At 35.4% G+C, this 16,150-nt stretch overlaps 1 protein-coding gene across 8 annotated transcripts in view; it reads left to right on the top strand.

Annotated features, from left to right (window-relative positions):
- Positions 1 to 16,150, top strand: part of ESRRG (estrogen related receptor gamma) — a 540,935-nt gene that overhangs the window by 320,995 nt on the left and 203,790 nt on the right. The window contains exon 1 of one of the 8 annotated variants that reach the window (XM_006137345.5): positions 2,825 to 3,036. The exons of 6 other annotated variants lie outside the window; for them this stretch is intronic. In XM_006137345.5, the coding sequence (XP_006137407.1) occupies positions 2,981 to 3,036 (56 nt within the window). In that variant the 5' untranslated portion in view covers positions 2,825 to 2,980. Of the gene's footprint in view, positions 1 to 2,824; positions 3,037 to 14,388; positions 14,648 to 16,150 lie in introns of those variants that run through there. One more of the 8 variants, XM_089777451.1, reaches the window with a different exon arrangement.

The following is a 16,150-nucleotide window of genomic DNA, read 5'->3' as shown; positions in this document are numbered from 1 at the left end:
GCTGTAGAAGCTTTAAAAAAAAAAGCGCTGAACAGTAACTGGGAAACCCATGTTCAAAACTGTAGATGAATTTCAGTAGTGGAACTAGTTGGAATTCCAGACCCTGGTCTGGTAGAGGTGACACTTTCAGTCCCAGCGGAGGAATCCAACTGCTTTGTTTATCAACACATAAAGTATAGCACTGTGTTTCTGGTCATCTAAGGAGCAGCACAGCAGTGAAGGCAGCTGCTTGCCTGGATGAAAGATGGTTGGTGGAAAGATAGTGATGGTTAATAGGGGGAGAGAAAGATTGGATAGGGAGGGAAAGCTAAGGGGTAGTGAAAACTATGTGGACACGAAAAGGATGGAAGACAGACCACAAGAGAAGGCAATAGACTGTCAGATTTTCAGCAGCTGAGTATAAATATACAGTCTAAAAGATAATGAACAAAAGTAAACATGAGGTAAATTTTGGTCTGATAAGGTTTTAAATGGCTTAATAATCCTATTTCAAATTATATATGTTCTAGGAAATAATGATTTAAAAATGACCTGTATCAAATGACACATGTGTGGGTGTGTGTATCTCCAACACGGATCATTTTTTAATAAAAAACACACAGGTACAGAGTCTGAAGGAATTTCAAGCCCTAATGTCCGTATAGTTAGAAAATAGCTATTTTAAGAGTATGTATATCTATTTAAAGTTATACATTTAAACTAAAGATGTTTATTAGTTTATATGTTGCTGGAGATGTGCATGAATAAACCAGTTAGTGGGATTTTTACTTTGGATTTATATGGATATCAAGAAATCAAGTATAGAATAAATATTTAATTTTCAAGTGTTGATCTGATTCCCACAACCACAGCATTTCTTTTTCTCTGTATTTTTTTAAGGAAGGGTTTTTAATTCCGTAAAATGATTAAATGTATCTTGTTTTAAGGTTTGATTAAAAACTAATCTTTTTTTTTGTCTGTATGGTGTGTCTAAAGGATGCTTGGGCTTTACATCTCAGAGCTCTTCTAATGCACTTCTCACAACCAAATTTACATCTTAATTACAGAGTTCACATTTAACAATATAGACAGCATAATGCTACTGGTAATTAAGCTTTTACTACCTGCTTTTATTCAGTAGTTAGAGCTATAGTTTTGCTGTGTTGGTTCTGATCCTTAAACTTGCATGTATTAATGCTTAATATGTAAGGAACAGGCCTATCCTTTGCATCTGGTTGAATACATTACACTGGAAATCACTGTCTAACATAAAGAGCTTTAAACATGTCCATTTCATTTTTTTTCAATTAATTTCTGGGGTTTCTTTTCCCCAAAAGCTGTGTAATAGATTTGAAGAAGACATTTGTATTCCCATTTGTGAATGGTATTAATGCATTCTGAGGGTTGCACTGATTTGTTTTGATCTTGAAAGATTGTCATTTGCATCATGTAGGGCTCCAGTCACAAAAGATTTGTGCTCACTAGAGCTGAATTATAAAAAATTGTGGGTCCTCCACTCTTAAGAAGGTAGCAGTTATCTCCTTGTCATAAATAGCTGATATTTATTTCCACCGCAACTTGGTAGAAAAAATTCTTTCTCTGCTACCAGAAAATGTATATTTTAGTTGTAATGTTAATAATAAGCTGTAGATTTTGAGGGAAATGTATCATACCCCCTTTTAAAATTGGTGTTTTCAGTGTAAACTGTGTCTGATTTTGCGTATGATCACTTTCTTAAAATTGGTTTATTCAATGAATTTTATTTAATAAGGTATATCAGTGTGAATTATAAAAGCCAGTGGTTTGGAGCAATTGGGTTCAAAGATGATTATGTAGGCATATATACAAGTAATGGATTTGATATATTTACTTCCAGTTTGTTAAAATTTTCTTTAAACAGTAAATTAAAAAACTGCAGGGGTATTCATTCAGACATACCACAATGTAGTCTGATCTTATTAAAATGAAACAGACTGAGTTGAGTCCATTATAATCCCTCCACAGTTACAGAAGAAATTAGTCAGTGCTGGAGCTTTCCCTTCTGTTTATGAACATGCAGATATGTGCATTTATGGCTAATGTGTTAAGTATGCCATATTAACATGGATCTGATATATGTATGTGTACACATATGTGCTCATAACAATGCGTGCATCTGTGCTGTTGAAACAAATGCATTTTTAAAATATTAGTTTTTCTGTTAAGTTGGTATCGATTTTCAGTTCTAAATATTCTTTTTTTAAATAAAACTGACAACACAAACTTACAGTTAAAATGACAATGCAGATCTTTAGAACAGTAAATTTTGAGCTTAGTTTCTTAGTACATACCAGAAAATTTAGAAGATAAAAAAATCATTTTTGCATGAAAAAAGCAAAAACACTTAAACCCTCTTCCCCTCCCCCAAGCAAAATCCTCCCAAATAACAACAATGGAATAAACAGACAATAGCAGCACAAACTTAGTTCTCTACCTTATGATGAATTCTTCACAACATTAACTGAGAGTCTGCATGTATTTCTTCCATTCAAGGTACTTGACTAATAGTGTTTTAAGTTACAGAAAACATCTAGTGCCTAGAGAGTTATGCTAATTAGGTTTTCTTTGTAGCCCCTTAGAAAAATATTGGTAACATTTACATTTCTTTTTATTAAGTCCCTACTCTGTTTTCAGTCTCTTTCAGTTTCTCCACCCCTCTGTACCTGCCTGGCTTTTCTCAATCTGTGCAGTCTCTGTTCTCCTCACATCTGATTGGCTAATGTGCTACCAATCCAGTATCTGTCTGGGCCAGTGGGACTGCATATGTAAAGCCCTACTTCATATTAATAAGCTCCAATCGGGGCTTTAAGTCCTTGATTAGGAGACTGTGAGAGCTTTTGGTCCCAACTGGCTGTGCCTATAGGCTTGTCACCAGGAGAACATTTGTGTTAATTGCACTGTGCTCTGTCAAGGAAACTTTGATTTATTGCTGGGGTGCACAAATAATGGTTGCCGAGCGCACATGGATTCGGTAGAACTTTGTCTTCCTGAATCTTTTTCCCTTCACTACGAAGAAGAGTAGGTATCTTTCTTCCTTTCTTTTTTTAACCTTTTTTTTTTAATGAAAATAATGTAAACATTGATTCAGGTAGTGCTGTGTGGCTTGTGTGTGCATGAACGGTTATTTGTGTCTGTCTTGTCTTTTTTGTGCTGAGGATGATCTGCTAATTCAGTAAGTGGAGAATTGTTCTCTGACTACAATGTTACCTTTGAGTCAAAGCCCTGTGACTGTCAGTAAAACAGCTGTGTGACAGTCACTTCTTATTCAGGTACTAATAATAGGCACTTGGCACAAATGCTTAGTGAATTGTTAAAACATGCCTTGCAGTAGGACACATTTTCCCAGGGAAAGGATTTAAAATAATGTATTATACAAATGATTTACACTAGTGCCTTTCTTGTGTATATGCAGTTTGATAGATATTCTGGTCTCCCTGTCATTTTTGACTGTGCAGAGTTAGCCGGGAAAATAACTGCTAATACCTCTTTAAGGATGAATATTCACAATTAGCCTTCTGCAATTCAGGTCTAAAATGCTGTTCAACCAGCACTTCTTCACTGACATATCAGTCTACTGAATAACAAGGGAATTCTGTGCTTTTTAATAAAGGAGAAGAAAATATTAAGGAAGAAAAGAACCAAACTGACTTTAATATTTTGTACTTTAATAGAGAACTGATATAATGAAGTACATTTGTTCCCATTAGCCTGTAGCTTGTTTCATTGTGTTGGTTTGTCCCTGCAAAAGACAATAAACTACTTTTTTAATATATGATTTTATATAGTTGTTTCAGCTGTACCTATTAACTACCTAGTTTTGTATATATGCAGGTATAAATACTTGGACTCTCTGAGATCAAAAGCAGAAAACCCAAACAAAATCCAGCATGCTAGTGGTGATGAGTGGCTCATAAACTTGATTTCAACCTATAGTCAGGATTAAATATTAGTATATCATGGGAGCTGTCATTGATTCATTTTTCTTTATGTCGAGCCAGTTATTTTGCTGGGCTTTCCTATTACACTAGCAATGAATGTTGTAATACTGAAGAAAAATGCTAATAGTAAGTACATCCCTAGATGCACTGGGTAGGGAGGCTGTATAGAGAGGTGACAGTGTATTATAGGTAGATGCCCACTAGCTGTCCTTAGTGTCTGCATATTGCATAGCTATTTGTAATTAAGCCAGAGATGGAAAGTGACTTACAGTGACTGTATGTTTGTGATATAACATAGGAGTTAAAGAGAACAGCAGGAAATAGACTTGCCATTAGGAAAACAGTTTGAAGTAAGAGAGGGAAGAACCCCCTTTAAAACTGAAGGGGTAAAGAGATGAAAATAAACAAAGATAGGTTGCCCACTAAGATATGGTTTATAGGTCAGTGCTCCATGAACTGCAGTAAATTGTCTTCACATATGAATAAATGCAATGTTCACAGCTTTCACTTAATATTTTAATTTTTCCCTAGAAAATAAGGGTTTAAAAAAAATTAAAGGTAGGAAGAGGTTCTCTTTGAAAGGAGCTTTCCTGAATTTACCTTCTTACAGCTAATTTGAATGATTAGTTTAGATAAGCCTCTTAAAGTAGATGCATTTAAATGAAATCAGGGCACATGTCTTTTTGGCTCTGGTGCAAGATTTAAACTAATTCTCTCCCCCCCGCCCCCTTTGGCTCAACTAAAAGTCTTCTTAAAACAATCCAATTTACTTTCCGGATGTAGGCTGTGTTGGGTGCGTGGTTGAGTGGACAGACAGAAATATCTAATATTCAGAAACACATCTGTGACTCTGTCTCAATTAATAAACACCAAAACTATCAATATTCATAGTAATTGCATTTTGTCTGTAAGCTGTCATGTCCATATGCATAAGGACCTACAGAGAATGCTATATAAGTGAATGAAGCATTTCCAGAAGTGGATAATTTCTACAGTTAATTATTGCGTAGAGGAGGATCCCAGCTAAAAATTGACAGAACATTTTGGGACATCTGCCTGACCGTCGCTAGGTATGCTTTGATTTTTTAAGGCAGAGCATGTTAAAGAATGCAATCACTTACAGCCATTTACAGCCTTGGTTTTTGCTTTACAAAAGTAACAATAATTCTAATATTTAATAATAATAGTTAATAACCTAACAGATGCAATAAATATATCTGCTCATTTTGACATATGTGTCAGTTTAATCATTCTAAATGAATCGTGCTCATAACATGAAATCTCCTTCAACCTCTGATTAAAATGTAACATTGACTACAGGATTATAGAGCTGACTTAATTTTACTGACTGTTTTAACAGTTGTCACAGCTGTTGGAAGAAGGAAAGGCAATTGAAATACTCCAAAGAAGGGGAGGAGGGGGAGGAACTAGTTTAGTAAATTTAAACATGATCTCTGAATGCCAAACATAGAAAACTGAATAGATTTGTGACTGCAGATAGCTTCTGTGCAGTGTGTACATTTGCCCTTTGTGCTTCATTCTATTTGTTTCATGAATTTGAACCCCTCGACCCCTTCCCTACTTTCCCCATTCAAAAAATATGCAAAAGAATTTAATGAAAAAGAAACAAATGTTCCTGTTACAATGTTGCATGCATTTGTATTTGATCTATAGTATGAGAAATAAAATGCACAGATTATGACAGGAAAACTCAAATAAGATAAGTGAAATTTAGATAAAGAAATGGACCTATAATGGAGTTACATACAGTAGAAAAAATACTTTGATGCGATGACAGTGTACATATATTTCATATTATTTTTTAAACAATATCATGCCCTAATCTTGGTATTGTTTGTATGTTTACTTATATATAATGAGAGAGGGAATTTGTCTTAGTTTCATTCTTCCCCTATCAAAATATTTTGATATAGCTCTTAGTTACAAATAATTTGATCTGGAAAAAAAAGCAATCTATGAAGGTGGAGAAAAGGTGGGCTTATAGAACATTGCTTTACCAGTTAGTGGGAAGTGACAACTGACTTCACTCTACAGTTGCTTTCTTTGACGTGGAGGTTTGAACCTCACATATTACAGGTGTGTGTTATCTTGACCCTTTTAAAAAATAAAGCAAGCAGTTAGCATTCTGGTCCCAAACCAATAAGGTCTAAGTTCCCCTGCCAAGCACAAAATGTAGAACCAACCTTTCTGCTATGAAATAAGCCTCAAAGTGTGTTTGAATGAATAGATTCCTTGTATGGTCTCTCCTTGGACAGCAAGAGGGCCTTCCTCCCTGTGTCTGTTTTTTTTTCTTTTTTAAGTTTTGTTTTTGTTTTTCATAGACTTTTTTTTGGCAAGTTTTCAAATCCTGCAGAAAGTGTAAAGGGCTTGCTTTGAAATGGCTCTTTGACAGCTTTCCATTTACTGAGGCTGGCCCCTCTTTTAGTGATGGTTGCTCATTTTAATGTGTTTATGGTTGTGCTCTTTTATTTACTGAGCCTGGTGCGTTGCAGTGGTAATTAACCCATGTTATTAGCAAAGCCCTTGTGGATATCCATTAATTCTCTTGAATGGCTGATAATTTTTTCTACTGTTTTTTTTTCTTTCATGGCATGGTGTCCTTTTTTTTTTTTGAAGAGCCCTATATAAAGCCCTAAACCTTTTATAGATTTGTTTCTCTAAAGCTCAGACATATAGAAAGCTCTGGACCTATAATTCTCCACTAAAGAACACCTCCACTCTTGGCAAAGTGTTTTCAAAAATGCTAATGGGAGTGGAAGCAATAGAGAGAAGCAATAGCAATTATTTAATTATTATTTTCAAAAACACATGCCAACAACAAAGCGTAGGGCTAGCCTTTACTTCCTGGAGCTGCGTTAGACTGTTGTGACAGTTCAGGTGCTGGTTTTGTTGTTTTAATCAGATTTCAACTTAGCTAATAGCACTTTGGGCATTTAAAAGAAAATATTGAGCCAGCAGAAAAATACTTGTGCTTGCACTGCTGAGAAAAGATAAGGACTGCCTCATTAGCCAAGCCCTACTTTTGCAATTAATTTCAAATACATTGTGCTATTCATCAAATACAGAAGGTAACTTGTCTATGATTATATTTAACAATACTTGAACCATACTTTGCTGAGAGTATACAGCAACTACAGTATGGCAACATTTCTTAAAGCTATATAAGCCGGTATTCTATAGCACATAAAATACAGTGAAAATATGCTATTAAATCCTATTTTTTCACCAGTGTGATTAAATATGATAAAGTCATTTTACAGAATATTATAAAGGATAGTGACCCTTGACATTTGGGATGCTCTTTTTGCCCCATTGCAAGAATAAGAAAGAATGAATTTATTAACACATTTCTCAGCAGCCTTCAAACAAATTATTAGTGATTTTTGCTGATATTATATCAGTCATTATAATGCTCAGGATAGAGATGATAAATTTGGAAAGAACTCTTGGTCTGTGTCCCCACTGGAGTTGAAAGTAAGCTCTGTCCTAAGATAAGCATTGCTGTGAAATCCTGTTTCATAGCAGATTCGTGGAAGAAAGAAACAATAAAATGTTGATATGTTACAAGTGCAGATGAGCCTCATGCTGGCAAGCTCTCTGGAGGAAATCTGTGATTATGCCGGGCCAGTTTGTTCAGTTTTTATCTCTTTTACATCCACTAGTCTTGTATTAAATTCTCATTGTCCTAAAGCACATGAGAGAAAAATGAATTGCACTTCTCGACATGCTCTGACAGTGAAATATTTAGCCTCTCTGTCTCCTATCATACTCATGTGACGTTCCACTTGACGTTCCACTTATTACATGTTCTTATATATCGCGTACATCTTCTTTTACTTTTAGACATCCCTGATATAATCACATGTATATGTACATTTATTTACCTGTCTACAACAAAATCAATTATCAGTCTATATTCAACAGATTGCATCACATTTGTACATGCTATAATCATACATTGCACGTAGTGTGCATATACAGAACACATGCAAAGATTTCGCTCAACTTTTCTTTGTGAAGTCACTTTCTAAGAATTCGTTGCTTTCATCCTTGGTTTGTTTACCCTAGAAGAGGCAGTTAGCTGAATAAATAACAATGTAGTTCTTGCTTCTGATTTTATGTATGTCAGATTTTTCCTAGATTTTAACATTTCTAATTTTTATATTAATATTGTTTCCATAAAATATGCTGTGCTTTTCTATAAATAGCTTGAACTGCCTAATAATTTACATAATAACATTTAGTGATATTACTATAATTTTTGGTCTTTATTAAAAAAGGACGTGGTAAAAGCACACTTCCTCTGATGTATGGTTATATTTGTATTAAACGTATACTTCTTTTTATAGAAGAAAATAAATGTCCTATTTAATATAAAGCATGATGCCTTTAGAAATACATATAAAATACACAATCAATGTTAATTTCTTTTACATCCACCTCACCCTGCAAGAAGTAGTAAAAAATAAATACAAAGAAATCACCCTTTGGTAAATGTTTAAAATTTTGCTAGGTAAAAGTATAATGAAAAGTTAATGCAAATAATTGTTTTCAAATGAAATTGTGCTTTTCTGGGATCATGAACGTTATCTCTTCATTTCTTGCAGTAATAGTATTTTTCCATTTCTGTAGTCCTTTACAAAATAATTCAGATATAATAGATATGATAAACTTTTGATGTTATGACCGCCTTAAAATGTCTCACACTTTCGTAACATTCTGAAAGATTTAAGCCTCTTACCCATTTTTGTTGATATAATGTATTAAATGTAATTAAATTATTTTGTATTTACTACCTTTGTAACCAGAAAGTGTATTTTTCCTCCCTATTGCTCTGTCAAGTAGATCAGTGTTATTGGGAGTCTTGCTTTTCTGAATAAGTTTTTTTTAATTAACTTTCTGTGTTATGAAGCTGAATTTGTATCATCTGATGCAGTATTTTGGAGCACTCACATTTGGATGAAAGTCCATTTGAACTTTCTGTTTAAATTTTTTTCTACATTTTTGGTATAAAAAAAACTGCTGCTGATTATGTCCTACATATATTATTTACAAATAAAACTTTTAGAATTGGGTGGCGGAGATTGCTTCTTTACCCAATTGACAAATGTACATTTTTCTGCTTGATATCTGATCTTGAGACAAAGGACAGGATTTCATATATCGGCAACATTTATGTAGAATATCCTTCAAAAATAATTTGCATGCACATTGTATTTGATTTTAATCAAACAAATATACAAACAAAAATTAATTATTAAGAATGAATATTGTATCTTCTCGGGGACACAGCCTGCAACACAGGACACTACACATGCAGTTGTGGAGTGGTTCATCAACGTACTGCAATAACTTAGTATGTCCGGGTTTATTAAACAGAGATTCCTTTTCCCCAATCTAATCAATCAGCTCATAATATCTTTGTGAAGGACTGTGCACCTTTACTTATGCATGTGGTAGTATATTTTACTGAAAGTTATATTCATTTTTTCAAGTAAAAATCTAAAAAAAAAAAAATCTCAGCAGAGGTTTTTTTTAAAATATAAATAAGGTAGGATAGACATAGCTGGATGAAGAGTTTTGTTCTGAAGCCAAACTTTAAAACAAAATATTTTGTCTCTAGAGTCTAGTCTATTGCTTTGTAATAATCCTTTGGATCTCTTATTCCTCTGTCTTTTCATGTTGCTTTGAGTGAAACAAAAAATTGCACATCTCCTTTTCATCATTTTGATTGGAACTGCATACCATATATAATGTGTTTTGGCAGCACTTACCTAGCCAAAGAAAACAAATTAATATTAGCCATGCTGAGGGGTGTCAGAAGTATCACAGATGTGTCGATTTAGTTTTGCTCCATCACACACCCTTACTTAAACAACTGGTCAAGCTGTCGCAAGATGTAGTGTGGGCTACAAAGAGATTCTAATAGGTGTGATCAGAGATTGATGGATGTAGCTAGTTAGAATAAGATGTTGATGATTTGCTGATGCTTATTTCGAGCATCCTAAAAAAAAGGCAGGAAATCATACTTTATCCCATTTAAAAACTTGCAGATGTATCTACACTGGCAAATGTAATGAAAAAGTCCATATGAAATGAAGATGCTGACTTACCCCTGAGCACTATTCTTTCCATCTGAAGGGTTGGGTGTGGAGGGGAGATAGAAGAAGAGGCTTCTTTTATTAAATTCACCCTTATCCATTAGATCCCCCCTCCCCCTTCAACCTTTTTGATTTTGTTTACAGAAATGTTCTTGGAGAAAACACTTACTTTGGTATCTTATGCCTGACACTTTTTAAGCATATGTATAATCTTAGTGAAAAACAATAGCTAATAAAATAGTGAAATCATACACTTCTTAACCTAGCGTAGCCACCAATTTAGTTATCTGTTTTTTGTAATAATTCTCCACATACTGAAAATGCAACAGAGGAGAAGAACTGAACCATTATATTTTACAGTTGCGCTTTATTTGCTTTCATTTCATTTTTCCCCCCAAGCAGTTCAATGTTTGGTAATTCCTTCCTCAACTTGGCGGTAGGGTTCAGTCTTTTTAGAGGATAAATGCTGTTGTCCTTGTATATTGCTGTTTTCTTCCTTAAATAGTCTGTGTTACAATTAGCTGACCAGCATCATGGCTAAAATAATTGTAAAAGGAATTAATTTTGGAAAGCTGGTGGGCATTGATTAGTGAAACAATTTGGTCATTTTACTCCAAAAACAAGTGGCCAGTAAAAGTAAATGCAAAGTAATACAGAAATGCCATTTTAAAAACAAGACATTTACAATTCTGAAAGCACAGAATTGGGAATTATCAAAGCATTTTTTTAGTGAAATTCTCAAAAAATTGCATCGCAAAAGATTTTTGTTTCCACCATGGTTGTTTAATGCTCCATGAATTTAAGATTTCCCCTACTGAATGATATTAGTTTTTCTGTCAGTGAAAGCATTTGTTCTCATAGCAGCCATTAACCTAGTGGAAGAGATCAGAAGTTTTGAAGTGGCATGAAATGCTATGTCTTTAACCAATTGTTCCCATGAACAAAAAAGGGGTAAAGCCAGAATCCCTGTTAAGTGAATAAAGGCTTCTGGGCATCACATCATTCTTATGTCTGGAGCTGATTGTGTAAAGTTGGTGCTGGGTCGTTATTAAAAGATCTGTGCTGCCACTGTCACTGGTTTACATTAGTATGAATGACACCTGTCCCATCAATCATGGGGCTAAGGTGTGTCAGATGGAGAAGGAACAATTGGCTGAATTACACAGCATTGTTCACTTGGCTTAATTAATCTCCTTGTTCTCCTACAAATCTAGGAGATGGCTCATTCAGTTCCTGGAGTTGAGACAGAAGCAAGAGATGGGCTCAGGTGGGGCACGTGCCTGCCCTTTTTTGTTCTGCCAGAGGTATTTAGCAGAAGTCAGTGGGTGGATTTGGGGAGAGGATACATTCCTAGACAAAAGCTTAAGCAGCAGATTGTTTCATAGGGAAGGATAAACTTCACATTTCTAATAAAATTCCATGAATTCTCTGTCGATAACTTAAAAGTGCCTTACACTAATCCCCTTTTACATTTAACTCTTCAAATCACTACATCGTACCTATCATTTTAAAAGTAACTTGGGCCACATTCTCCATTGAATTCAATTTATTTACTCTAGATTTACCATCTCTGAGAGGAGAATTTGTCTCTAAAAATGTGGGGGCCATTTTTCTTATGCCTTGCAATCAATAAAATCTTACAAGTATTTCCCTTCTGAAACAGAAATGGTAATAAAAGATTTGTGGAGTATTTACCTAACAATATCAATATTCCTTGAGATGCTTTATTAAAAAAATCCTTTCCATTTGCATTTTGTGAGTATTTTAACAAATTCAATAGAAAGAACTAAGATTAGAACATCACAAGTTTCAGACTTGGTTTCAATCTTGTCTGCAGCCTGAGATGGTAAAGGCCTTTTAGTGCCTCTTCACAAATCGTTGCTGGTTTTTTTCTACAATTATAGATAGCAACTAGAAAGAAAAAAAGAATACACACATAAAAAGGATAAAATAAAAGTAAATAATTAGCCAAAATATTTTTTCAAATAATTTTTCATCCCAGCATTTGTATGCTGTTTCACTAATAGCTGCTAGATTTAAGTGTCAGAGTGGTCTTTAGAGGGAGATTCTCTGCACTGTTTTACTACTTTAAAAATGTTAATTTTCAATTTCTCTTATCCTCCCCTCCCTGTTCTTTCTACATTGTATTTATTGCTGTATGTGTTTATATTTTTTCTTAAACTGTTGGTCAGGGATATTCACTGCTGGTATTTTTGTTACTCTAATGTTAAGCAAAACACCTATGCATGCTAGAATAGGCTACAGTGCATGGAAGACACAGCTTATGTTTGATTGTGTGTGTAAATACAGTTAGTTAGTTGGGTTTATCTGATAGCCTGGCAGAAAGAGAGAGGAGCAGTACAAACTGTTTTCAGTAACTGTGCTGTTCATACTCCTGATAAGATTGAGAGCGCTTTCAAACTGCTGATATGCTTTGAATAAGAAAAGAATAATCACTTCCACTGGCACCAGCTTATCGGGAATGAAGTAAAATGCCAACCCTTTTACATTAGCAAAAGTAAATGTTTTAGATACTTTGTGCCTTTTTTCCATTTCAATGAAATAGGAGGGTCCAGTGGAGTGGGCTGTAAGGAATGGAAGGGTTTATTACCTTGACAAAATCACAGGTGAATATGTTGAGAAAGGAGGCTTCAGCAACAATACCAGCTCTTTTGATAAGTGGGTACCGCTATTTCATGCATTCCGTAGAGAAATTCGGTATTTTTATCCTGTCCTGTCCTATTAGATACAGCTGCTAAACTTAAAGACGCAGTTACTTGGTATTGCAACATATTGGTCCTGTGTCAGTGGTTCTTTCAAAAAGAGCAAATTTGAAATTCAGTCTATAATACTATTTTTTAAACTAATGCTAAGCATTTAATACAGTGACCCACCAGTGCTCTCACTCAGTGTGCATGGCCACATTTCAGAGAGGAAATGTATCCCAAAATTCTCAGTGGGTAACCTGGCATATTTGCAAGGAAAAATGTAACTTGTCATCAATTTACAGACATTGCATGGAGGGAACATGTTTGCTTAAATTAGTAGAGACACACAGTGGGCAAGGTAATGTTTAGTGTTGGGTAAACTTCTATTGGTAAGGGAGACAAGTTTCAAGATACTCTTTCTTAGGCTGGGAAATGTACATAGTGTCACGGCAACATTATTATGCTTCCAAAGTTCACTGTGTGTTGTTGGTTTTTTTGGTGGTAGTTTTAATTCTATTATTATTGTTTCTAGCTTCCTTTCTCTCTTTCATGTCTGCGAATAACTGTGGTGTATTCAAGATTTGATAAATGATCGTTCATGAGTAGATTGATTGATATTGGATTATTATTGATTACTCTCAATGAGATCACTGTGACATACTCAAATCGATAGTATTCGATTAAACAAAGCACCGCTGTTCTATACATTTAGTGACAGTGGGGAATTTAGGAACAGAATGTTCAGAAGCTGATAAATTGACAAAGCATTCAGCTTTAAATAGCCTTTTGTTTGGTATTAGCTTGCCAAAATATGTTTCTTTGGAAAGTTCATTTTCACAAGTCTAAGCTTTCAGGAAAAGAAAGGTCATTGGTTTAAGGTTTATTAAATTTTACCAAAAACAACTGGCTCCATTTGGGTGTAAAATAATTTAAGTACTTACTGCAGGCAACCTTCATGCTTTAGAGCTGTAACTCAAAGGTTTCATTCTTCTATGAAGATGTCAACTGTAAATATAAAAATGCATCACTGAAAATGAAATGGTTTAAAGATTCAAACTGAAATAAAAAATCCTGCCTGGGGAAAGCACTTTAATCAAAATAAAGTAGTCTTAACTTTTTCCTGAAGAGGGCATACATGGAAGCAATGCTTGAAGGCAGCAGGTAGTGAGTTTGGCAGGGTTTACGTACTCTCCCTCCATGCACACACACTGTGTAGCTTTGAATCAACAGTACAAAAGTTAATTGCTAATGTCATATAATAGGTAAATTGCTGCTGCTGCTGAAGTGAAATAGGCTATCATTCAAAGCAACATTACAGTCTCACAAAAAGCATATCCAGGTTCTGAAGTACTGTATTATTGGAGGCTTTTTAAAAATCTTTTTAGCAGGTATTAAATTTCTTAGGAGATAAGGGCCCAAACTTACAATGATGAGGGTTTTAAGTGCACCATAGTTGCAGGCCTGGGTTATTGCTAAATAAGAATATTACAGAATGCAGATACAAATATATGACCAACATAACTAATGCTTTTGCATCACATTGGATAGTTTGAGAATAATTGTCAAAGGCAGAGAAGGGAAGCTGCACTCTAACCTACTATTTGTCCATTTAAAAATCTTCCTCTTTATTTTTCAACAGTGTGGCCTGATCCAGTGTTAATGGAAGTAACGGGAAAGATTCCCATTGTTTTCAATGGGCTTTGGATCAGGCCCCATTACTGAAGAAGGGGGAACCTCATGAAACTCATAACTTGGCAGCATTTTGGGGAAAAGAAAACGGTAGAGAAGCCAAGCCGAAGAGCAAGAGTTCGTCTCCAGGATGTGACATTTGTGCCAGTAAAGAGTCGCCTAAGGGAGGCAAGTGAGTGTGGCCAGGAAATACTAAGATTGCTACCACATTTTCTGTATCTTAAGAGCAGTGATGGCGTTGTGCCAGACTCCTCAGTCTTGGATAGTTTAAGAAGGATGCAGAGCAACTCTAAGGCAGAAATGTCAAGGCTAAGTAAGAAAGATCTCCCATCCTTAGTTTTGGCATCTGAATTAGAAGAGCGGTTAAAGCATTAAGCTTGTTTAGCTTATTTTTTTTCCTAATGAATTCTTAACTTTTCACTGCGAACCAGGGGAAAGATTTACATACTATAATACATAACTGTCCTGGCATATAATATAGCTCGAATATTGTGGAGGTTCCTTATACCCGGGCCGGTGTGATTATTTGTGGGGCCTCGTTTGCATGGGGCACAGCAGTCCAGGCTCCTGGCAGCTACATATGGGCCCTGGGTTTTCCTAGTGGTGTGAAGAACTCCCAGGTCAGCAGTGCGGGGGGCCAGAATACCTAGGGCACCCACAACTCCCGCCTCCTCTTCTCCCATGGGTGGATGGGGGGAGGGTGGGGGTTGCTGCTCTGCACAACCAGACGTGCCTCAGATAGGACATGCCATATAGGGCCTGCAATACATCACTGGAGATACTTAGAAATTTCCAGAATTCAGAAGGAAGAGAGAAACCTGTTGAATTGTTCTCTGTAAAACTGATGCGCCAGACATTGCAACGTAGACTCTTTTAGACTGATTCCGATCTTAAGATAGTTTTACACCATGATAAAATATTTGATTTGAATTGAATTATTTATTTACACCAATGTGAGTGAGCTGAGAATCAGGCCCTTGCCATTTTCTGTATATGCACCGAGGGAAGTTCCTCAGAAACAGCAAAACTTCATTTATATAAAGATTTACAGAGGATGTTTTAACAATAGGAGATATTTCAACTAAGACAAATCTACTTATTTTTGTACAGAAAGGATTGATGGGTGAGTTGCACAGAGAATGTTTAAAAATGCTATGTTCTCAACATTTATAAGGAACATTTTCATTAGCAGAAAAACTTCTAGAGAGGCTAGGTATGCGGATATATTTTAGCTTTTCGTTGTAGGACTAAATATAAACACATACACTTAAAACCCAATGTTTACTTCTAAACAGTGGACAGTGGAAAAGTAATTGAAGATGAGGCATATTTTACAGCCCTTCCATTTTCAAGTGTTCAGGAGCAATCAGGTCTTTGTTTCTAGTTGAGCAGAGCAGCTTTTTGTTGCAGAGCCTGGTTAGTGGGGAGTCACTGAGAGCAGCACAAACCACAATCCATCAGCAGGCTGCTAGTCAGCAGCAGGTGTGAACAACATAAAACAGGATTAACACAACCAAAGTGTGCACTAAAAACAGAAACCAGGCCTTGCTTTTACAAGGAAAGCAAGATAGAAGCACTCTTACACCATACACACCCTGTTTACCAAACAGTATTCAAAGGCCTATGTAAATGGCTCTGGCTCAGTGGCAGAGAAGTAAGTAAAAGAATTATTGTG

Source organism: Pelodiscus sinensis, chromosome 3 (genome assembly GCF_052426305.1).
Source record: "Pelodiscus sinensis isolate ZL-2025 chromosome 3, ASM5242630v1, whole genome shotgun sequence".
NCBI lineage: Eukaryota > Metazoa > Chordata > Testudines > Trionychidae > Pelodiscus > Pelodiscus sinensis.
This window is presented reverse-complemented; position numbering and strand designations above follow the sequence as displayed.